Below are 25625 nucleotides of genomic sequence, written 5' to 3' on the forward strand. Positions count from 1 at the left end.
TAGGTCGTGCAATCCCAGAAAACATCACAATGATCCTCATTGCATAGTATCCTGGTCAAGGCACAGCTCTTCTGTTCGACGTTCGCGAATCCTGCCGGTGGCTTTGCCAAAGCTTCATGTACTCTTGACACGACTGCGGGGTGTCGATCCTTGGTTTGTACAACATGGGCGGGGGTTAGAGGGGTCACGACACAAGATGGAAGAAAGGAAGGAACTTGATCGCCGATGAACAGAATATATAAATGTTCTGATCACTTATATCCACCAAGGTGCTTGGAGCAAGTGATCCTTGTGAGAAGCCGAACATGTCTAACGAAATTCAGCCCCAGAAAGCTCCGTCCCTCAACCTGCCTAAAGGTAACACTACCTGCAAAGTCGCTATTATCAACACTACTTGCAACCTCACTGTCCCTCCACCTACTCTTGTAGAGCCTCCCATCAAAGGACATGACTGGCTCAATCTTCCAACCTTCGGGTTCTTGATTACTCACCCTTCTGGGGAACAAGTTCTTTTCGATCTGGGTAGTCGAACGGACTGGTGGAATCTGGTTCCTCATGTCACCGACGTTGTAGCAAACAGAGTCCCAGGAATGAATGTAGAGAAGGATGTAGTTGACATTCTACGAGACGGCGGAGTCGATCCGGGCAGACTGAAGGCTTTGATCCTGAGCCATTGGCACTTCGATCATTCGGGAGACTTGTCAAGACTTGCGCCGACTACGGATGTGATTGTTGGACCAGGTTTCAACGACAGATTCCAGCCGGGTTGGCCAGCAAATGAAGATTCTGTGTTCCATGAGGCAGACTTCAAGGATAGGAAGGTGATTGAGGTGAGTGCTGTCAGCTTTGATCCATCCTACACAATACCTAAATAATCGAATCTGCAGCCACCATTCAGCGATGACTTCAAAATCGGTCAATATCAAGCACATGATTACTTCGGAGATGGAAGTATCTACATCTTGAACGTGCCAGGCCATACCACAGGCCACATCTCAGCCCTAGTCCGAACAACACCCGAAACATTCATATTCATGGGCGGCGACGTCTGCCACTTCACAGGTCTGCATCCCCACCCAAGTACATCAGCTCGTCGATTAACACTGCAGCGTAGGCGTTATCCGCCCAACGAAATACATCCCCATGCCCTCGAATATCCCACCAGAAACCACCCTCGACTCCCGCTTTGGTTCCAATCGACCATGCCCATGCCTAACATTCACAAAATGTCACCCAGACCAATCCAGTTCGCGCACTACACCTTTCTACCAATGTTCCACAGGCGAACATTCCTGGTACGACGATCCGAAAACCGCAATGGTGTCCATCCGAGCCCTGTTCGAATTCGACGCAGATCCCAACGTGATTGTGATTATTGCTCACGATAATGCACCTTTGGTTGTACTAAAGGACAAGATGTTCCCGAATGGTGGGGATATTAATGATTGGAAGGAACAGGGGTACAAGGAGAAACTGCATTGGGGTTTTGTGAATGAGTTGCCTGCTGAAGGGGTCCCGCCGAGAGAGACCTTGACGGATGGGTTGTATAGGAGTGGCAAGAGGATTAAGGATTTGGCGTTCAATCCTGTTTGATGGGAAAGGTGGTTGATCGGGTGATCGAGATGAGATGTTGATGGGAAATTTTTGATCGTATGTAGACCTCTTCGAATTCTTGGATGTGGCTCTTGACCGCTCTGAATTGCCTTCCACAATTGAATATGCACTGCAATTCGGCATTGCATGAGGCCGGTCATCGTGAATGGACTCGTTACGGCCGCATTACGTTTTCAAATTTCCTGAGCGCTGTCAGCTTCCGAACGTTCTCTGTAAAAATGAGGTGGCCAAGCTCGAGTACTATGCCCCGGCTAGCTATCGCCTTGAAGCGCTGAATGCAATGGCAAATCTACGCTGCCGAAGTTGAGTTGCTTAACAACGGGTTCGCCTCAAACAAGATAACAGAAGCTCACATAACACATATATACGACTATTCTACGAAGCGCCCAAGTAGAGGCAGGAAGCAATACCGAGACAGCCGACTTTATTATTGCCTATTGTCTACACTAACATGAATTGAACGCCTCGAAGGTATACGGGCATGTCGTCGTTCCTAAATGCATAGGGGATTCTGTCGTGCTCTGCTGCGAGCACTGTAGTAGCTTCGCCCGCTAGATAAGGACTCGATTGGCTCGATTAGTTAGCCTAAGCCTTCGGGAATCGATAGGTAACAACGACGTTAAGCCTGATAGCAATAGCAGTCGCATAATCCTGGACTGTAGAGGATTAGCAAGTATACTAGGTCTATCATTTAGTATGAGGTCGTATACTTACGAAGCACCCGTCCCACGCATTTTTTCGCTAATAGAGCCTCCAACGACCTTGATTATACACTATAGGGAGAATATTAACATGCATTAGGTAGAACCATGATTCCGCTCGTTGCTTACTTGGGAAGGGCAACCATTTAGACAAGTCTCTGTATCGTCATCACTGCAGTTATTATAGACCGTTGTAGTAGTGTCGCTACAGTGGTAAGAGACTGCACAATAAGCGACTGTCGCTGCCGATACAAGTAGAAGTGGTAGAATGAAGCGCATCGTAATCCGACTGTTAAATAGCTGTATGGTTCAAGTGTTAGTATATCGAAGAGGAAGTAAGGAAATGAAGCGACATATATATATTAGAGTCGTTCAAGGATGGAGCTGAGCGGAGCCTATACATAGACCTGCAGTGAAGCAATAATTATAGGCCTATACCATGCGATGATGAAGCTTCAACAAGGCTTCTAATAGTAGTAATCGGACGGTTGGGACTAATACGAGGTGGACAGGCATAGCGGCGTTGGTGATATATTTGGAACCTCAAAGACTGAAATGCCGGCGCACGTGCTGCCAGGATTGGGGGGACGCGTGACGCGTGAGAACTGAGAACACGAAAGTCAATCGCGACGGCCCATGTATCTTACGTAAGATACCTTCTTGTTGGAGAGTAGAGACAGACAGACTTGGACCAAGCATCGCTTCCACGGACAACACGCAACCACAGCCTAGCCTGGGAGCAACAACTTCAAAGAAGATGCTGGTCGGCGTGTGCGGCGGCATCTGCGCTGGGAAGCAGGCAAGCAAGCCCCGCCAAGTGCGTGGTCGAAGGCTGGCAGCTGATGTCTTCCTCGCATTTAATATTCTAGGCCGTCCGCGACTACCTGGTCCAGAAACACCACTTCCAAATCCTCCATCTCGCGCGCACACCCGCCCCTCCCGACATCGAAACGTCTGCTCCACGCCGTGACGTGCCCCTTCCCGACACCACCCGCCATCCAGGGGCCACTTTCTCGAATGTCGACGACCTCCTGGCGCACGCCACCAGATATTGGCAGGCCGACTTCGTGACGACATGCCTCTACGATGAGAAGATCGCCGACACCTTGTGCACGCGGCCTTTCGTCGTGCTGGTGCACGTCGATGCGCCCATGTCAGTCCGCTGGCAGCGTTTCAACGACCGCTGTGCCAAGGCAGCACTGACGCCACCCTCTCTGCAACAGTTCGTCGTGCGCGACGACGACCATCAGTACTCGCCCATCACAGGACTGGCAACGCTTGCCTCTCGCGCACACATCAAGCTCCTCAACTCGACAACGTCCATTCCCAAGCTTTGGGCCAGTCTGGATGCCATCAACCTGACAGACCCAAGCAGGATCAGACCAGCATGGGATCACTACTTCATGACTCTAGCGTCGCTCGCTGCTCGACGAAGCAATTGCATGCGGCGTCAGGTGGGTTGCGTTCTGGTCCGCAACAGGCGTGTCATGGCTACTGGGTACAATGGAACGCCCAGAAATATCAGGAATTGCAACGACGGAGGCTGTCCTCGGTGTAAGTCACGGCATGGCATGTGAAACGGACTCTCCTTGCTGACACTCCCGCTCTCTCCGTAGGCAACGGCCACAATGCAGCTGCTATATCAGGTGGTGCCGATCTCAGCACGTGTCTCTGCATACATGCCGAAGAAAATGCTCTTCTCGAGGCTGGCCGCGAGCGAGTCGGCGATGGAGGAGTCCTCTACTGCAATACCTGTCCTTGCTTGACCTGCACAATCAAGATTGTCCAGGTTGGAATCACAGAGGTCGTGTTCAGCCAGAGCTACTACATGGACAAGGCTGCAGCGAAGATCTTCGAAGAGGCAGGAGTCAAACTTCGCCAATACTCACCTCCAAAAGAAGGACTAGTCGACCTCAATTCGCAATGGGACGAGCTTGTCAAGAACGACAAAGCGCCTCGTCTAACGGACCGTCAGCGTGGCAAGGAGGCCTGGACTCATGGCATCTTCACCACAGAGACCATTGCATCGCCAAGCAAAATCAACGGATATCACAACGACGAGATGGATTAGAAATCCACAATGGGTGAAGAAAAGCTCGTCGAAAGCGACGTTAAGGACATTTTCAAGAGACTTTCAGTTCCTCTTCTAAGCGAAAAATGGTCCTGTGGCAATGACTGCACCATCTGTGAAGACGCTTCAGAGGCCGCAAATTCGAAGTACGATGATTTTGCAATGGCCATTGCCGGTGAGAAGCGCAGATTGGCATACTTGGAACGCGAAAGTCTTCAAGACTATTTTGGCTACAGCTATCGCTGGTCCTCTGAGCCGCGCGACGGAGATGTGCAGTACTCTGCCGCTTCTGCAGATTGCTGTACTGCTAGCGAAGAGCTCCCCGACATGACTGCGTCGGCTACTATGTCGATCGGGTCAGTACAAGAAGAGTCCGAACTTCTGCAACTGGCCTCTCAACAAATGGCTGCATTCACTTGGGGACAAGCCCTACGCTGCACATGTGTGGGAGTCTCTCTGTAGAGTGCCCGCAGACTTGCCCATGGCAACGATCAAGTTCAATGGAACGGTCATGCCTGTCGAAGTCGCGCGCTTCGCCAATAGTCCTCGAGATGGACTGTGAAAGTGACTCTCCTCTGAAGGCAGACATGGACGGAACGAGCTCGCGACAAACCCCCGACGTGCCTCCGGTCGTCATCGTCGTTCCGAATAGCCCGACTCTATCGTCACCGCGGGCCAAATCCGACTTTTCTATTGCCAATGCAAATTTGGGGGAAGACCGTGATTCTGTGCTCGGGATCACCGTCGGTAAAGGGACTAAGGAAGACTGCCATCCGGTCTGGGAAAGCGAGAAGCCGCCGTCTGTCCCTCTCTTTGACGAACAGAAATTCAAACTCCCCATGCCTAAGCCATTACATGCTGTCGTTGCACCATGTCAGCTTGCGAATGGCAATGAGAACAGGCTGTCGGAGAAACCCGCTATTGACAATAATATAAACCCTCTCCTGAAGAGCACTTCTCGTGCCGAAAATATTTCGAAGGAAGAAGAGCATAGCCTGCTAACGAGGCTTAGCATTAGCGATAAAGTATCGTTTAAGCCCTATAGTGCTTATCCTAATCGAGCGGAGCGATAGAGCAGCGCTTACGCTTTAATATTATTATATTAGACTATAGTTTGTTTTACTATAGAAGGTCGCTATAGGTTGCTTATAGAAGAGATAGGTATAGGGATATAGTATAGTACTATTATTATATAGTGCTATTATTATATAGTACTATTATTATATAGTACTATTGTTATATAGTACTATTGTCGTATAGTACTATTATCGTATAGTACTATTATCGTATAGTACTATTATTATATAGTACTACTATTATATAGTACTATTTCTATATAGTACTATTATTACTACTATTATTATATAGTACTACTATCGTATAGTACTATTACTATATAGTACTACTATTATATAGTAGTCGTATCGTACGATAGGGATAGTAGTAGAGGTAAAATTATAGCCTAAGGCTAGGGGATACGTAGCTCAGATTCGATTTTAAACTAACTAGAGGGCTCGGCTAGTTTTACGGGCATACCTTTAAAATCTAGCCTCCCTATACTATAACTACCTACCTATAGCGTCTTAACGTATCGGAAGGCTATTTAGTATTCCGTAGCGCGATCTCTCGTACTATAGCTCCCTTACGTAAGAAGTACTTTACTATATAAAGTATATATAGCGAGGCTCTAACTACGGACTAAATACAACCCTAGCTACTATATTCCTAAATTAGACTACCGGAATTAGCCGATTAGTATTACGTATATTACTAAAGCCGACTAACTAGTAGCCTTTAAGACGACTATCTTTCTATAGATTTGCAATATATTATATAATACGTAGTACCTATATAATATATTATATAATACGTAGTACCTATAGGTAAATAGAAGGGAGAAGGAGGGGATTTAAACTACAAAGAAGGGGTTTTCAATTAATTAGGAGTAGGTCTCTACTAGACTAAAGTCGGGGCTCGAGTATAATTATAGAGAACGCGTCGTCGATATATAGGCAACTTTAGTAGTATTTACGCGTATAGAGTCCTATACTATATAGTTAGCTTCTCTCTCGTTCCCCTATAATACCCTACTCCTACTCTAATATATATTATACCTAGTATAGCTATAGAAGAGATTGCTTAGGTATTATCTATACTCGTAGCGCGAGACTACTTCGAGATTAACGCTATACTAACCTTCTAGAGGTATTTAGACCTCTAGCTAAATAGGAAGGTACTAGTACCTTTAAGAGGCTATTCTTGCTTAATTAACTAGATAGTAGCTAGCGAGAGCGTAACTTAATAGATATCCTTCGAGACTTAGCTTCTAAGATAGGTAGCTTACTAGCTAGAAGTCCTATACTAAGTATTATATCCTTGCCTACTTTCTAGCGCTAATCGATACCGCTAGGCCTTCGAATAGGCGCAATCTATATACTAACCTCTCGTCTAGCCCCCTATCCTATTCCTTCGACTTTTAATAATACTATAAGAAGGGTTATATTAGTAGGTAGATAGGGTAGTAGTAGGTACGAGTAGTATTCGATAGAGGTCTAGGAGGAGAAGGAGGAAGGCTAGCTAGTTAGCCTAACGCCAAGCGCTAAGCCCTGCCTAAGGCACTAAGACCCTAGCTTTACTTAGCCTAGTTACATGCTAATTACGTATAGCCTCTTTAGCCCTAATACACGCTTCCCTTCTAAAGGCCGCGCCCTCGTAGCCTGTCTATATTCTACGACCTCTATTACTACTAACCTAGTAGTCTAATAAGCTGCTTAGCCTACGCTAAATTGAATACTTAACTACCTAATTATATAACTATATCAAACCTTACCTTCCGATACAATATCTAACTCTAACTGCGCTATCCTTGTACATAATAAAGTAAAGGGACATAAAGCTATAAGAATTAAGGGCTATCGACCAATTATAATACGGGTACGTCTTCCCTACTATAATAGGTAGACGTACGAGGTATTATAGCCCTGCCTCTGCTCTAAGTAATGTCGTTCCGAGTTCTTTACGTCTACTCTAAAAGACCTAGAAATGTCCGCTTCCGAGAGTTATCCGTTCCGAGGGATTATTCTTATTATTACGAGGACTATTATTTACTATCGTAGTTTTACTAGCCCTAATTAGTTAGGTTTGGCAGCCTTTAAGTGTTAACTAATTATATCTTTTCAAAAACTTAGTTCTTCTAGTTTCTATAGGTAAAGGCTATTATAAGTATAATAGTTAAGGTTTGCTTCGCTTAAAGGGTCGGAAAGATCGAGGAGTAACCTATTGTCCGCAAGATCGACCCTAGCTAGCTTAGCTCTATAGTTTTTGCCCTTAGTTAGTCTATTAGTCGCTTAATCTTTTAGGTAGCTTAAAGTTTTAATCAAAGTTTTGATTAAAGGTACCTTAGGCTCGTAGTATAGGTAAGGTTGTATTCGTAGGCGTAGTAACAATAGTAAGTAATGTTAATAATAGCGGCGCTAGTCGTCTTAGCGCTAACTTTACCTTACTTTCGATTTCCTTCTTCGACTAATAATATACTCCGTAATACCGTTACTAACATAGCCGCGCCGGCCGTATTGCCCTTTAGTATAAGCGTAACGCCGTCGTTACTATTATTATTACTAATACTATTCGCCTACGCGCGCGCGCCGCCTCTACCGACCGCCTAGGCCTTAGGGCCCCGATAGGACGTAGAAACAAGAGGGGCGCTAAGAGGAGGGTCTTATAGGGTACGCTAGTAAAGAGGTAGATTCCTTAAAAGAGCAGGCGATTAGTTAACAGTTACGGCGCGTTTGTTAACGCTCGGTATGTATCTACTATAGTAGTATAGTCTTATTATCCTTTATTGCTAACAATTGCTTGCCTCTAATTAGTTAGCTAATAGTACCCCGGGGGTAGCATTAATCCTAGGCCCTAATAGTAACATTATAGCCTCTTAGCCTTCTTCTTGTCCTTTATACTAGTCTAATACTCGTCTAACAACTTAGTTATATCCTTAAAAGAGTCTTTAGCCTCCTACAAGTCCTATTTAGGTAAATAGCCTTGCTATCTTAGGAGGTACTCCTTCTTACCTTGTTTAGTCCGATGCTTTAGTATACGCTCTATAGACTACAGCTCTTTACTATCGGCTAAGACTTCTTCTAACTTAGTAGGCGCTTTATTACCTTCGCGCTAATAGTATAGTTTAAGAAGGGATATATAGAAGGTATTATAGATAGTATAATAGGGTAGAAGCTACAACTAATAGGCCTATGCGGAAGAGCCCTTAACTTCTCGAATACGGAATAGGCTAATGTATCTTAGTGCGAGCTTAGGCCTTGTTTTGCTATTAGGTAATAGGTATTTGCGGATACGGAGGTTCTTAGTGCTTAGCATAACTATGTCGCCTTGTTTAAAGGTTATTAGTATATAGCGCTTATTATAGTAGGTCTTTTAGTACTCTTAAGCCCTTATTAGCTTCTTAGCTATCTTAGCATAGATTTCTCGCATCTTCTAGACACGTTCTATCGCCGCTAGTGTCTCTAGTACTTAACGCGCTTCCCTTTCCTTACGCTCGGCCTCGAGCGATAGTAGCTCTTATAGCATAGTAGCGTTCTAGCCTATTATAGCTATGTATAGTGAAACCTTAGTAGATAAGTGCACGCTATTGTTATATACGAATTCTGTAGGCTATAGGAGATTAACCTAATCCTCGGAGTTCTTATTAATGTAGCTACGCAGGTACTGCTATAGGGTAGCATTCTGCCTCTCTATTTAACTGTTAGTTTGTAGATAGAAGGCTATTAATAGCCGATGCTTTAGTCTTAGCTATAAGCAAATCTCGCTCTAATAGTAAGATATTAGTATCGATCTACGATTAGACACTATCCCCTTAGGGGTTCCCTAATAGGTATAGAAGATGTTAGTCTATAGCGCTTCTGCTATATTAATAGTAGTCTAATCTTTACGTACCGGGATGTATCGAGCGCCTTTAGTAAATCGATCTACTATAATAAGGATAGCATTATATACATCCTTACTGCCCCTACACTTAGTAGAAGGAAGGCCTATAATAAAGTCTATTATTAGCTTAGCAAATGGCTTCTTTAGAATAGGGAGCGAAGACAACTCGCCGAACGGCAAGTGCTTCGGTGCTTTAACTCGCTAGTATACTGTATAGGTATTACGGTTTAGACAGTAGTACGGCCGATCCTGCTCCGGATACTGTCGATCCTACCGTAGATTAGGACGATTGATATATATAGTTTCCTAGGCTAGTAACTAACTAATAATCAATTATCTTTATATACTAGAATCGTGTCCGTCTCCGCTCTATAGAGCGTATCCTAACAACTTAGTAGCTTCGCTAAGATTACGACCTAATTAGCTTCTATACTAATCAACTCCTCTACTAGAACCGAGCTATTAGTCCTAATTACGACGAGAACCGAGACGATTAGCTAAGGATTCCCCCGATCCGGCGCCGACCGCGACGATTCGACTCGCTACGTTACGACCGATATTTACTCGATTTATACTATTCCGCACTAGTCGGCGGCTACCTACTATAGTGCCTCGCCGACACTAATACACTATATACCCGAATCGCCTAACCGCGGATTCGGTAGGCAGCCGCGCTTTAGCGGCCGGCAGCTATTTCCCCGTATCTCTAGGAAGGCACCTTTCGAGGAATAACGGAAGGATTAGCCCTAACTAGTTAATAAACTACCTTTTGCTACCAATCCGGACAGCCTCTATAACGATACTCTACTATATAACGCTTTACGTTAATCCTACGCTTCGTTTCGCTTCTAACCCGGATAGAAGTACAAATCTATTAAACTAGCGGTCCGACCGCTACTATAGTACCGTAATCTTAGATTACTAGATACTAAGTCTTATATCCTACGCATTTGTACCTTTATCGGCTACTACGTCCGGTATAGCGAGAATTTTGCAGTCTAACTTAGAGCAAAGTACGGCCGTATAGACCTGCTTGCCTCTTACGTCCTATAACACTATCCGCGACTAGGAAATCTACTACCGTCTTAGGCTAAGATCGACGAGCTATACCTATATACCCTCGACGGAATCGACTTCCCTAGCTAGTAGGTAGTCGATAAAGGTACCTTAATACGATCGGTTAAGGAACTAAAAGTAGCTTTTCCGAATACTCGCGATTCGTACTACTATAAGTAGTTTTTCCCTAAGGTATACTCGCCCGCGGACATCGAACGAGCACGAGTAGGAGAGCAACGCCCGTAGCCCGATCCGGCTACTTATCGCTCGCCTTCTTCGTAGGCACTAGAGTTTTCGCCGATTACTTAGTAGGCGGCGTCGTTACTACTACCCTCTCCGAGTAGGCATCGACCGCCTAGAGCTACTACCTATTTAGAACAACTACGCGCGCGACGTCCTAATAATTATATAGATAGTATATTGCCCTCTATGTTTCTACGTAGACCGTTACCTATAAGGATCTCTAGCGATAAATCCTCGCCGTTAGAATCCTCGCCGTATCCTCTACTAGATAATAGACAAGGCCCGATAGACCGCAATTATAAGGACGCGCCGCGAGGCCGCGGGCTAACGAAAGGAAATCTAGGCAATAGCGAGCCTCGTAGCCGGTACTAGCGTCCGCTATCTATAGGGTCTACGATAGAGCTAGATCGTAGCGAGATCCGTAAACAACTAGACTAGTAGCGCCTATATGCCTTACGGGAGTCGGCACTACGTCGAGGCATTATCTTAGATAATCGCCTCGCCTAATTTCTTATAGAACAATGCCTTTCTCCTTAACCGGATTAGACCGGTTCCTAGGCGGGCCCTAAAGACTACGATAATAGTCGCGACGATCGTTTATATATCGTAGGTAGCGATCGCTCCTACGCCGGCTAGGACGACCTAGGGTAGGAGGACCGCGACGGCTACTATAGCTACGAGTTCCGAGAGCAAGTCGAGGACTATCTTAGCTAGCGTTAGAGGTCGCGACTTAAGAGAGCGGGTTTAGTTTCCGAGAGCAGCCGCCGCGACTCGCTATAGGATTAGAACGACCCGCCCGATAGCTAACCGGCTAGCGGCGGCCCGCGGTTGGGTCTAGATAGTAATCTAGGCTATAATTACGCCGCCTATAGCGGAGGGAATGCTAGCTAGATAGGCAAATTTGCTCCTAATAATCTACGTAATTACTAGCAAACGTACGCCTAAGGCTAGGCTACTCGTAAGCCTAAACGCAACGGAAATGCTAGCTAGACGGGCTAATTCACTCCCGATCTACGCTATTACTAGCAACAGTATACCTAGGGCTAGGCTGCTCGGGAGCCCGAACGCAATAGAAACGCTAGCTAGACAGGCCGATTCGTTCCCGATCCGCTATATTACTAGCAAACGTACGCCTAGGGCTAGGCTGCTCCTAGCTAGATACGCTAATTCGCTCCCGATAACCCTCGCTGCTATTAACAAGCGCCGCCCCTAGGCTACGCTACCTATACTAGAGGGAATATAGGCTAGTCGCGCTAATTTCGCCTAGATAACCCTCGCTATTACTAACAAGCTTACTAATAAGGTTACTAGCAAGCTTATACCCTAGGCCCTTATATACAAAACAGTAGCCCGCAAGACGCTAACCGATACGATAGCTATACGGAGTATAGCGAGCTAAATCCCGGTTATTAGCGTAAGAACCGGAATAGAAAGTATCGTGCTCGCGGTTCCCCTTCGCTATTTAATAGCTCGTCGAGCGACGATAATAGCTACTATAGCTACTATAGCGGAAAACACGGCGCGTATCGCCGGGCTCGCCGTTATCGCTATTATAGAGATCGTTCCTCCTCTAAATCGGACTCCGAAGAACCGGCCGACTATCGGTACCGCCCTAGGTTCGATCTAGCCCGTCTAGGATTCTTCGACCCGACTCTAAGTATAATAGAACACGGCGACGGCGATTACGCCTTAGTAGGCAATAAAATGACCTACCGATCGGTGCACGCCTTTATCTCGGCGGCTAAGGATTACGCCTATATAGTAGGATTAGAGGAGGTTCGCCTTAATATTTCCCTTTGTTTCCGCGGAATTGTATAGACCTAGTACTAGGCGTAGATTTCTAGTTAAGATCGCCGCTATCTTCGTAAGGGGCACGGCATTAAGCGTTAGTAAGAGAAGCTTAGTAAGCGCTAGAAGGTTTCGGCGGTAAAAGCAATAAAGCTACTTAACTAGCAATCGTATAGCTAGAAGGACGTTAGAGTAGGAAAGTCGATTACGGACTATATTATTACGACGATAAGGTTAGCAGGCGACGCTAGCTTCGGTAAAGAACTATAGATCCTATAGGCCTATCGCCGTTTAGAGCCGCGTTTCTAGGAGGCTCTATTCGAACTAGACGAGGATACGACGACGGACGAATTCGTTATAGCCTACGAGAAGAAGTTCTATATATAGGAGTAGATAGCTACTAGAGGTAAGAATCGTCGCTAGCCTAACTATTAGGGAAGCGGTCGCGATAATCTACTAAGAAGAGCCGACGGTGCTCGGAATTAGAAGGATAATCCTAGCCGGACTAGATCGTTAGGCGAGTATCGCGCCCGTTTTAATACTAACAAATAGCAGAATCGTCCTAATAACTACTATTAGAACAATTAGCAACCTAACGCAAGCGGAAGCGAGCTATAGAAGAAGTTCTTCCCTTAGAAGGATCTAAAGCGCCTCGATAGGGCCGCCGACGCGAAGCTACGCTAGAATAATCGTTAATAAGCGCACTTTAGTAGCGAGGAAGCCCCGGAGCAAATTCCTTCTAAATGGGCCTATTATAGTGCCGAGGATGCTAACTTAGAACAGTTATAGGATCGGTCGTAGGACGCGGACGACTCCTAGCCCGTTAAGCAAGGTTACTTCGGCGACCTAGGCGAAGATATATATTATTCGGACCCGTATTAGTCCGAGTATAGTACCTACTTTAGCGGCATCGGTACTCCTCTTTCGCTTACGGCTAAAGCCCCTTAAGAAATTAAGGTCCCCTCTAGTGTTCGTCTATATCTTTCGTCCGCCTACGCCTATAAGATATATAGTTACGAATTCGCGTCGAGAAATCTCTTATACTATTACGTTCGTACCGGCTACGCGAAGAAATTAGCGCCGCCGCCGCCTATATAGCAAAGATTGCTAGACAACCCTATAGTCTACCGATCTATAGCGGTACCGTTAGTATAGCGCGGCTACGCCTTTCGCAACTTTTAGTATATAACGTTTCCTTACCGATTTTCGCCCTAGGGCGCTACGGAGTGGATTTGTTTAGACACCGGCTATACTATAACTCTCGCCGATAAAGCATTCGTGCTTTAATAGCGGCCCGATATCTAGATTCTCTATCTTCGCGAGCCGCTTAAAATTAGGGGTATTGTAGGGGCTTAGGCTATATCCGAGTATATTTAGTTAGATTTTTATATACTATCGCAGCGTGCGGACGGCACGGTAGCGCTAGCCTACACGGTCCGCGAGGTTTACCTTATTCCGAGTTTGAAGGCTAAGATCCTATAGGGAATAGACGCGGTCGCTATTAAAGATATAAAGATTAACGTACTAGTAAAGAAGGTTACGGTTGCTAATTAGGGCAACGCTACCTTTAAGGTTAGCGTAAAGCGAAAGAAGGGTAAACCGGTCCTTAATCGCCCTGTCCGCGTAGTAAGCGATGTCTAGCTTCTACCTCGTTCGGTAACTATAGTCCTAATTAATTTTGCCGGCGAACTGCTACGATAACGCGACTTCTTGCTAGAAGTAGGATTAGTGCTACAACCGTACGGATCTGCCTAGGGATTATCTACCGGATCGCCGCCGTTAGTATCGGTATATAACTAGTTAGTAGACTCGTCCTTCTCGTACGCGCAAGTCCGTAATAATTCTACCTCCGAAGTACTTCTAAAGGCCGGCTAGCGAATTGGTACGCTACTAGATTCTACCTTCGAAGGCGCTTTTTACGTAGACGCTGAGGATTATAGGCTAGCCGCGCTGAATCTAAACGCGCTAATAATAATAGCCGAGCTCGAGTAGAAGTACGACTTAGGTATAACTATCTACGGCGCGCCCGATCGGGCTAACGCAATCGCCGCAGTAGTAGAAAAATATCCTAAGCTCTTTACGGATCGGCGCACGATTATTAACATCCCTAAGTCTAAATATATACCGATCCCTACAACCCTAGACTACCTTAATAAACTCCCTCCGCCTAAGGTAATTAATTTAGGAAAGCGAGATTAGGAAGTAGTCGACAAGATATACGAAGATCTCTATAACTAGGGCAAAATAGAGTTTACTACCGAACTAATATCCTTCGGGTTCCCCGTCTTTATAGTTTAGAAGCGCGTACCCGATAGGAAGGGCGGCAACGTTAATAAGCCTAGAGCGGTAGTAGACATTCGCGCTCTAAACTATATATCGATACCGGACAGTTACTAGATTCCGCTTTAGTCCGACCTATTTAGCCTCCTAGTAGGATGCAACTATATTAGTACTATAGACTGCCTAACATTCTTCTACTAATAGGGAGTACGTAAGGAGGATCGCTATAAACTAGCGATTAATACCTACCGTAGATAGGAGCAGTTTAACGTAGCTATTATAGGCTACTCGAATAGCGTGCAATTCGTTTAGCGGAAGCTAGATCGCATCCTACGCGACTATCGGGGCTTTACTCGAGCATATATCGATAATATCGTAGTATTCTCGCGGACGCTAGAGGAGTACCTACGCTATTTAAAGGAGGTTTTTCGCCTCCTAGACGCTATCTCTATTAGTATTAGTCCGAAGAAGACGTTTCTCGGTTTCCCGTCGGCGACATTGCTAGGCTAATACGTTAGTAGGCTAGGTCTCGCGACGAGCGATAAGAAAATCGCCGCGATTATCTCGCTCTAGTTCCTAGAGTCCGTCTAAAAGTTAGAGCACTACCTTAGCTTAACTAACTAGCTCCGTTAGTATATACCCTATTACGCGTAGATAGCCGCGCCTTTATAGGCCGAGAAGACTAGATTACTTAAGGGAGCGCTACTAATAGGCAACGGGAGACGACGGCATATCGCGACGACCCCGTTAGAGGAAAATCTAGAGCATCGCCTAGAATTAGTTAAGGCATTTAATTACCTCTAGTCTATATTTAGATCGCCCGAATTCCTCTATTACTTCGACTACTCGAGACGACTTTACGCTAATATAGACTCCTCGAGGGAGTTCGGGTATAGCGTAGTAGTCTACTACGTTAAAGGCGATCCGGAGCCGCTCTTCGACGAACACGGTAAGGCGCAACTGTTTCCTCGCTACCGTATCTAGCCGATTCTGTTTCTTAGCCGAGGATTAAGTAACGCGGAGAAGAGGTACTAGCTAACTAAGCTAGAATACTCCGGGATTGTCTAGATAGTAAGAAAAATCGGCTATTTAATGCACGCTTTAGCGTATCCTACTACAATCTTTACGGATTACTACGCCGTAGTAGGCCTTACTAACTCGGTTTCGCTAACTACGACGACCGATACGGGCAAATAGAACCTTAAGCTAGTACGGGCATCCCTATACCTGTCTTAGTTTCGTATTAGTATAGTATATCGCCTAGGCCGTATCTACCTAGTTCTAGACGCTCTTAGTCGCCTTCTCGGCGACCTCGAAACCCCTAAGAAAGATCCGGAGGCGGAAAATCTAGATCCCTTTACGTACTATAGGCACGGCGGTTTATCTAGTCTAGGGGCGTTCTATACAATCCTAGTAGAAATAGATCCGGCATTTAAGTACAAGCTTTCGCTAGCGTACGAGTACGACGACTACTAGTCGATAGTATAGCGCCTAGTACGCCGCGCGCGGGCGCGTAACGCGCTCGAGCGCTTATATCTCGATAGAGTAGATGTCCCTACCGTTACGAAAGACCTAGTTCTATACGACAAAGGCAAGGACCCGTTCGCCGGGGACGAGTTTAATAACCCCTTAGGGATTAAGTTCTTTAAGCGCGACGACCTACTCTACTACCGCGAATCTACGGTAGGTCGCGAGCGTTTGTATATCCCGTAGTCTATAGTTAAAGACGTGTTTACGCAAGCGTACGACGATAGGCACTATTAAGGGTTCTATCGCTACTACGACCGGCTTTAAGCGTCTTTTTATATCTAGGGTATAAGTAGGAAACTCCGTAAGTATATCGACTATTGCTAGTAGTACCTCTTAATCCAAACGTAGCGTTATACGCTATATAGCGAATTGTAGCCTATCCCGCCGACTAGAGGCGTTTTCTATACCGCTACGGTAGATCTAGTAACGGCGCTGCTAGTTAGTCCTAGTAGCATAGATACTATCCTTATATCTACGTATAAATTCTCTAAAAAGGTAGCGATAGTCGTAGGTCGTAAAGATTAGGAGGCAGCGCGGTAGGGCGTAGCGTATATCGACTACCTCTGCCTTATAGATATAAGCTTCCCTATAGTAATAATCGCCGATCGAGATCCGCGTTAGCTCTTAGGCTTTATAAAGGGTGTCTTCGACCGATTGCGTTCTAAGCTGCTAACTTCTATAGCGTACTACCCCTAAACCGATAGGCAATCGGAAAGAACGAATTAGACGGTTGAAACCGTACTTCGATACTAGCTCTCCGAACACCTAGGCGAAGATTAGACGTAGTATATCGCCTCTCTCTAGGCTACGTTAAACAATTCCCGTAGCGCTATAACCGGATAGTCGCCTAACGAAATCGTAATAGGGAAGCGTACGAACCTAGACTCGATTACGCACTTAGATAATTATCCTAACGAATTAGTAGCGGCCCGAGGTAGGATCTAGAAGGAAGCCTAGGATGCGATAGCGTAGGGAGCGATAAAGATAAAGGAACGATATAACGCTAAGTACAAGCTATTAATGCTACGTCCGGGCGATAAAGTTATACTTAAGCTCTCCGTTAGGCTCGGTTATTCGGGCTACAAGGTTCTAAGGCAATTACGGAAGTTCGGCTATCGTCGCGAAGGTCCGTTTAAGGTACTCGAGCGTATCGGTCGGCTCGTATACCGTCTCGAGCTGCCGCCGATTATGAAAATCTATCTAGTAATCTCTATCGCGTATCTTAAGAAGGCCCCGTCGGAGCTAGATCCCTTCGGACGAAAGGCTAATTACGAACTACCGCTAGTAGCTATAGAAGAAGCACTTAGCGATTATAACGAAGGAGATTCTTATAAGATAGAGAGGGTACTCGATAGGCGTATAATCGTTCGCCGGGGTAAGCCGATCCGCTAGTTTCTAGTTAAGTAGCTCGGCTATAGCGACGCCTACAACGTTTAGTACGATATCGATAATCTAGAAGCCGCGCGAGAATTAGTCGAGGCGTTCGAGCAAGCGCATCCTAAAGACGAGCAACCGCCTTAGAAGAGTATTAGAAGAGTAGTTAGGGAAACACGCTATCGTTAGCCTTTTTTAGACGAAACGTAGCCGCGTCGGTCCGAGCGCTAGCGCGGTAATACGGCTCCTATAGAGTCGTAACGCGCTTATACCGGTAGACAACCTATTCCTACCGCGCTATCTTAGACCCTAACTGTTATCGTAGACGGCAACCGGCCCGAGTTGCCGATAGTCGCTATTCTATCCGTACTATTAGTATTAATTTTAACATCCTAACCCGGATTCGCGATTAGAACATATTCCTTGCCCTTTTATAGTAGAACGTCGATATTTTGTTCCGCTCGGCGAGCGCGATATTAGAGGCGCCTACGATAGAGCCGGTTCTAGGAGAACCGTTAGGGCAAGTATAGGAAAAGCAAGTTCTCGTAGTAGGCGTTTCCTTTAGGGAAGACGTATAGTTTATAGTAGACGATATTAAAGCATATATTACGAAAATTGCCGGCCTACCGAGTTAGACGGTTAGCGTTAGAATAAGCCGGATATATACCGACGGCCTTTTAAAGGATATAGGAAACAGATTGTTTACAATTACCGAGACCGGAAAGGAAGACTATCGTTGCTACGAAGGAGGCCGAGATCCCCTCTAACACTTACGCTAGAAGAAGGAAATACCCTAGGAAACCGCCGAAGCCCGTAGGCAGATCTTAGCCTGTCTCTTATTAGGCGATCTACGGCTCGTTGCTCTCTACTCGGCGGTAGCTAAGGCCTTTACTTAGCCGACCTACTCTGTTTTCCTAGCTACCGAGGCACTCGTTATAGACGGCTACGTCTTTCTCCGTAACGGCGCATACTATTATATTACTAATAGAGGCGTAGAATACTACGGCTAGATGCTCGCCGACTGCGAGGCTAAGCGCCGCGTCGCCCCTAGCGAGGGCCTATTTATTACCGGCCGTACCCTAGAGGTTGCGGAAGACACTAAGGATAGCGAACTCGACGCTAGTTAGGAAGATATTAGTTAGGATGCTAGGGAGAATAGGGCCGATAGTAACGAGCGGGGCGGCGATCGGGAAAATACTAGAGAAAAGGGTAGCGGAAACGACGCCGATAAGGGCGAGCTAGATAGTAGTTAGAAGGAGAATAAAGCGCAGCGGGATAGTACTAACTTAGAGGACGATTAAGGTAAGAATAAGGCGGACCGGATAGAAATAGAGGACTATCTCGCAACCTATCTAAACGAACTAGGATCGTATAATATAGGCCTTACTATTAGGTAGTTTAATACGGTATAGCGACGCTTATTCGCTAACGCAAAATTAATCCTCCCTAATATAGCGCTTAAGCTCCTACGCGATACGAGCTTCGACTACTTACGGACCTACGCGCCTATAGTCGTTATAGCGGCGAACCCGGCCTACGCCTTTATAAAAGCAAGTTAGAAAAGCGCTATCGAATTGCTTACGACTAGGCGCAATTAGAGCGCAACACTAGCCGCCTACCTATTCGACAACGCCTAGTAGGAGATTCCGTCCCTTCGCGGCTATTAAATCTTCTAGAAGATCGACGCTATCCTATAAGGTAACGTCGTATAGGCCGGGAATCTATACCTTAATGCGTAGGACTTCGTGCCTAAGAGCGACGACGCTACCGGCATAGTCGAGGGGGAGTACGTTTAGCGCTATCGGCCTAACTATACGCACCTACGGGACTACGCCGAGGGTAACGCTTATCGCTTACGTTCCGATTAATATAGTCCTACTAGCGATATAGGGCTAGACGCACTAGAAGCTCTAAGGGACAAATACGAAAGCGTACGCAAGACGCTTAACGAGGCTCTTAAGGAAGCACGCGCTCGGTTAGTAGGCCTAGAATATTCGATAGACAACGGACCGTAGGTAGAGCGTACGTCGATGTTACGAGCATTACCGGCGATCTTATTGTCGTTAGGATAATTAACTTTACCTCCGCGGTCTCCGTAGCTGCCGCCGAAGTTGCTAGGATAATCGACTTTAGCGTAATAATAATCGACTTTACCGCCGCTATCTCCGTAGTTCCTAGCCGCACTACCGAAATTGTTATTACCTACACTATAGCTACGATCTTAAGCGCTATTCTTGTACTCGTAGGCCCTACCGACATCTCGATTACGCGCTTAGCCGGCGTCTACGCGTTCTCGCCTACGACCCGCGTCCCTAGAGGCGCTACCGCCGGTACTCTAACTATTACGATCGAGACTACTAACTAACGATATAATTGCTAAGCGAATTATTTATTTCGCCCTGCCTTCGCCCGGTCGTCGGCCCTAATTATACTAATTCCGGCGCAACGCCGAATTTACTTAGTACTAGCGCACTATCGACGAGTTAAGAACGCGCGGCTTTATCGGATAGTCGGAAACGCTAGAGGCCGCTTGCATCCGCTAGCTAAAAGAAGCGGAGGAGTGCGACTCCTTAGTAGCTAGAATCCGGTCTATAGGTATTAAGGGCGATAAGGAGTTTTACGGTAACCGTTACTACGATAGAGCGTAATACATCTTTTAAGCTTTATTTAAACGGAACGTAAACGGTGCCTTGCTAGAGCTGTTTCGCCTAAACAAGCCTTACGATTAGTAGGTAGAATATATTTAGGCGCGCTTAAAGCTCTACCCGCTCTATCTAAAGTTGTTATATTACGATAACGCGATATAGATCCCTACCGAACTGTATTACTATACCGCGCAACCGGTATACGACGTAGACGCTACCCTTTAGGAACGCGAATACGACAAGCTAGTTACGACCTTCTATATCCTAGATAGCGGCCTAGAACTCGACTACTCTATTTTCCGTACGCTAGAGTTAATCGAGAAGTGTAACTATCTAGACAACGAGCACGATCTTCTTAATTATATCGATCCTATAGCGGAACGCACCCTTATTCGGTTGTATACGCGTAGAGCCCTTAATACCGACGGCCGTTTACTCGATTTTCTAACGTTAGATACGAAATTTAGAGGAATTTTCCTGCGATTAGTAACGTTTTAGTCCGCGTACTTGCGCTACGGACCGGACGCTATCGACGATTGGCCTCTAATCGACTACCGCTTCTTCGCGTAACTACCGCCTCTACGATATCGCGCGATCGGTCTCGCTATCCGTTAATTTATACGAAACGTATAGTATCTACTAGCGCTCCCGCTTATTGTAGCCTATAACTAGGTCGAAGAGACACTTCCGTTCGACTATATCGTCGCTATTATAGGCAACAGACGCCCTGCCCTATATACCCGCGCCGTCGACGGTTCGGATATTACCTATTATACCCGAGGCGTCGACCGCGAGGTTAGTACGAGAATTGCCTAGGAAAAGGGTAGTAAGGCCGATCTTACTAACGCTCTAGTCTACTAATTCCTATTCGACCCTATTATAGGTCGACTCTCTATACTTCGCTTCCCTCTAGAAAACGCGCAAATTAGCGACCGATGCGTCTATATACTAATACGTATAAAGGTCGCTAGCCTTATTAGCGCCGAATAGCTATAGCGACACTAGTTAACGACGTTTAACGCTTAAGGTCTCCTATTGCTATAGCGTCGCTAGTTAGGCGAACCGGCGGTTACTTAGGACGTTAAGGATTACTATTAGCGCTATATCTACGTATACGGCGTCTATTCCCTATAGGAAGAGGGCTATACCTCCGACCTAGTCGACCCTAATAAGATATACGACGATACGGTAATATACAAATCGTACGGATATCCTTAGGTTCTAGTAGGATATCGCGAGTATATAAGCTACGCCGAGGCTAAACTTAAGAAGATCCCTATACTTACTCTCGATAAGAAGATCGCTGTCGATTAGGACGCGATCGTATAGCTATCCTTTAGAGATAAGGACTATGTAAGTAACCTATTTAAGGCCTATATAGACAAGATTATAGCGAACCTATCCGCTAGCTTTAGAGTGCCCTTAGGAATCTTGAAGAACTAGCCTAAGAAGAAGATAAATAAGCAACTGGTGCCTAACGCCTTCGTGCCGGCAGCTACGAGAGATAACGTAGTTAATTCGCTCGCGGATCGTAACGAGAGCGCTCGTTAGTATAACGTCGACGAGACGTAGGACCCGGTATCTTCCTACCTTATTCCTAACGATAACTATAAGCTAGATAAGGGTAACACTACGAACGCCGTCACTTTCGGTAAGATTCTACCTTAGGCCGCCCTACCTCCGTCGCGGAGCTAAAACAACGGGTCGCGAGGCGGCTGCGTTAACAAATAGCTAGAGGCCGATAAGCTAAGTCGTATACGACTACGCGCAGACAGCAACTATAGCATGCCGCTACTACCGCCGCCGTCGCGTAAAGAGAGCAATAATACCGAAAATACCGCTACATTTGCTAGCGCGATCGAGTAGGTAAACCTTAAATTGCCGCTACTTCCGACCCTGCCCCCCTACGCTCTAAGCGGCGCTAGAGGCCGCCTACAACTAGTAGTTAATTAGACGATGCTTACTAACCGCTCCCTTAACTAGAACGTACTTCTCGTATATCGATAGGCTAAGTATTACGACTACCTTATAGCGTAGATAAAGGATAGCAGAGATATAATGCTAGTAACGGCCGCTTAGAACCGCGTAGTAGTATAGGTCGCGCTTTAGACCGGTAAGCAAAATATAGCGCTCCTCGCGGACGATTTTCTCTGCGATGCTACCGGTAACCTACCTACCGTCGCCTTAGTTCTAGCCGATTCGCTAGCAATTCTCGGCGGTAGCATTAGTAATACTACCGAAGAGGAGATTAATAGCCTATAGGAGGTAACCGATCGATACCTAGGTAAATACACTTTAGACCTAGACGCCCGCTATAGCGACGGCTTAATCGATTTTAGTAAGCTTACGGAGAAGATAATGCCTAACGCGGCGCTAGACACTACCTACGAGACGGCGGCGCATATAGCTAAGGTTATAGGCCTATATAATAGCATCGCTAAGGAGATAGATCTATACGTCCTCCGTAAGAAGGCTACTATTACACCGACCGTTACTCGGCTAGAGCCCTCTACGGAGACCCTAGAGTCGAAGCGTAAGCGCAAGCGCGATACCCTTAACGCCTAGGCCGACGACGGGTCGCTATCTACCCCTAAGCGTAGCAGAAAGCAGCTATTAGCATAAGCATTAGTATACGACTAATAGGATATAGTGCAAAAGTCACCTATTAGCATAAGCATTAGCACACGATTAATAGGATATAGTGCAAATAGCATAAGCATTAGTATTAGCAGATATAGTACTAAGAAGCATTAGGCGGCGCATTATATACGAGGGCGTATAAGTCTTTCCTTTTAGGGGGGAGGTTGTTACGGTTTAGATAGTAGTGCGGCCGATCCTACTCCGGATACTATCGATCCTGCCGTAGATTAGGACGATTGATATATATAGTTTCCTAGGCTAGTAACTAACTAACAATCAATTATCTTTGTATACTAGAATCGTGTCCGTCTCCGCTCTATAGAGCGTATCCTAACAATAGGTCTGTATATACTCCTTTATATACCGCTTACTATTTAGCTAGTAGTATATACGCGATAGTAACTCGTGCGACCTCTCTATACTATAGTAACTAGCGAGCTTACTATTATAGTGTCGCTTTAAAAGCTCTTGTTTAATCGATTGTTTAGTAGGGACGTAGTATCTGCCCTTAAACTTTAAGTAACCCTTATCGTCGATCGACTAGTTGTTACTCTTACTAGATCGAGTCGTTCGCCTACTTATAAGCCTATTAATACGCTCGATAGCAAAGGCGTCCCTCTACTAAGTACGTAATAGCTTATCTATAAACGATTAACTATCCCTATTTGCAAGGTTATTTAATAGCACCCTCGCTATTAAACGAGGTACGTATTATATACATCTAATAGTACTAGTAGCCGGAACTACTATAACCTCTTCTCTAGTGCTATCGCTATAGATAGTAATATCTTTAATCGAGTTATTATAGCTCGAGCGATCTACGTCCTTTCTAACGCATACTAGAAGAACGACAACTCCGCTATAGTATTTGTTGCCGCCGCGGGGTCCGGAAGTCCGCTTATCCTACGCTTGCTTATTAACAATACGGGCTATAGCAATCTTATACTATAGAGTTAGAAACAATAAATTAATATACTAAGTCTCGCTATCGTAATTAGGTCGCCTCGATAGGCTATTAGTAGGGTTGCTTACGCCTAGCCGATATAATATATTAAAATCGAACCTAGCGAGGTAGACGGCCTATCTAGCCTATCGACCTATAACCCTAGTAACCTTCGTAATTCTACGGAGGTTGTTATAGTCCGTATAGACCTAAATTGTGTGCTAAGCACTATCGAGATAGTAGCGCTAATACTTAAAGGCTTCTACGATTGCTAAGAGCTCTTACTCGTAGGTCTTATATCGACGTTCTATATCGATTATCTTTCGTAAAAAGAAGGCAATCGGGTGCTAGTAATAGTTATTATCTAATTACTATAATATAATAGCCGATATAGCGAACTATAAAGCGTTAGTCTCAATTCGGATCTGCTTGCTTAGTACGAAATAGTGCAATAAGGGGACTTTAGTAAAGCGTTGCTTTAGACCGTTAAAAGCGGCTTGTGTTTTGTTAGTCTATTTAAACTCTCTAGATAGATTAGCCTTGGTTTTAGTAAGCTTAGTTAGGGGCATTACATGCCGTAAATAGCTCTTAATAAAGCGGCGATAGAAATTAGCGAAGCTAAGGAACGACTATAGTTCCTTAATTAACGTAGGAATAGGCTATTTAGTAATAGTTTTAATCCGATTAGGATCAGCCTTAATACCCTTAGTTAATACGAGGAAGCTAAGGAAGGCTACCTCCTTAGTAGCAAAGGTGTATTTAGAAGGCTTGTAATATAGTCTATAGGCTCGTAGGCGGTCGAGGACCTTACGTACGGCGGCTAAATATTCCGCAATGTTAGGCGAGTATATATAGACTAGGATATCGTCTAGGTAAACTATATAGAGGTAGTCTAATAGACCTAAAAGGGCCCGATTAATATAGGACTGAAATGTAGTAGAGGCATTAGCTAGGCCAAATAGCATTACTAAATACTCGAAATACCTATAGCGAGTATAGAAGGCTGTCTTCTATTTATCGCCCTTGCGGATACGGATACGAAAGTATGCATCCTTAATGTCTAATATAGTATAGAAACAGGCGCTTAAAAGGCGATCGAGGGTCTGATTAATAAGCGGAAGTAGACAACGGTCTTTAATAGTAACAGCGTTAAGCCTACGATAGTCGATATATAGGCGTAGGCTACTATCCTTCTTCGGTACGAATAGGATAGGTATACTAGTAGAGCTATTGCTATACTAAATTCGACTATTAGCTAGGTTCTAATCTAGGTACTTACGCAATATAGTAAGTTCTCGTTTACTAAGGTTATAGAGGGGCCTAAAGGGGACCTCCTTGCCCTCTATAATGTTAATCTTATAATTAGTCTCTTTAAATATAGGCAATGTCGATGCTAGGTAGTGTTTAAATACATTAATGTAGGTTTCTCGAATAGGCTAAGGTATGCGAGTAAGCTGTTTAGGGTCTATACTATTAGGGGGTACAGGTTTATTATTATTACTACCGAGTAGGTCGGCAGTCGGATTAGCTAAGGCGGAGGCTAGTGTTAGGGTACTAATAAACAGAACCTTGATATTGTTAGGGCACTCGCTAATATTAATATATTTAATGTCCTCTCTCCTAGCAATCCTAAATCGCTACTATTAACTGCCTAAGTCTATAACTATAGCATAGTGCTTAAGAATAGGGTTGCTAATAACAATATCGGATAGGAGGTTGTCTATGTCTACTATATAGGCAGTAAAGTCTAACAAACGCTTATTGCCGAGGTCGTCCTTTAGAACTATAGGAATATAGTAGGC

The 25625-nt window shown here is 45.3% G+C and overlaps 3 protein-coding genes across 3 annotated transcripts; 2 read left to right on the forward strand and 1 right to left on the reverse strand.

Moving 5' to 3' along the window:
• Nucleotides 1-305: 305 nt before the first annotated feature.
• MYCFIDRAFT_204228 (uncharacterized protein) lies at nucleotides 306-1688 on the forward strand (the record flags this gene model as incomplete). The annotated part of the gene is made up of 4 exons (XM_007930269.1): nucleotides 306-357; nucleotides 508-830; nucleotides 888-1062; nucleotides 1115-1688. The coding sequence occupies 4 exons, from the start codon at nucleotides 306-308 to the stop codon at nucleotides 1591-1593; spliced, it is 1029 nt and encodes a 342-aa protein (XP_007928460.1). The 3' UTR covers nucleotides 1594-1688.
• Nucleotides 1580-2348, reverse strand: MYCFIDRAFT_176515 (uncharacterized protein; the record flags this gene model as incomplete). The annotated part of the gene is given in 8 exon segments (XM_007930270.1): nucleotides 1580-1692; nucleotides 1725-1764; nucleotides 1784-1885; nucleotides 1935-1942; nucleotides 1994-2036; nucleotides 2062-2133; nucleotides 2230-2270; nucleotides 2336-2348. 8 exon segments carry the CDS (start codon nucleotides 2346-2348, stop codon nucleotides 1580-1582), a joined length of 432 nt encoding a protein of 143 aa, XP_007928461.1.
• A 692-nt stretch (nucleotides 2349-3040) lies between these two features.
• Nucleotides 3041-5498, forward strand: MYCFIDRAFT_89372 (uncharacterized protein). The gene is made up of 3 exons (XM_007930271.1): nucleotides 3041-3132; nucleotides 3185-3869; nucleotides 3932-5498. Exons 1-3 carry the CDS (start codon nucleotides 3073-3075, stop codon nucleotides 4384-4386), a joined length of 1200 nt encoding a protein of 399 aa, XP_007928462.1. The 5' UTR covers nucleotides 3041-3072; the 3' UTR covers nucleotides 4387-5498.
• The last annotated feature ends 20127 nt before the right edge of the window (nucleotides 5499-25625 follow it).

This window comes from Pseudocercospora fijiensis (genome assembly GCF_000340215.1).
Source record: "Pseudocercospora fijiensis CIRAD86 unplaced genomic scaffold MYCFIscaffold_6, whole genome shotgun sequence".
Lineage (NCBI taxonomy): Eukaryota > Fungi > Ascomycota > Dothideomycetes > Mycosphaerellales > Mycosphaerellaceae > Pseudocercospora > Pseudocercospora fijiensis.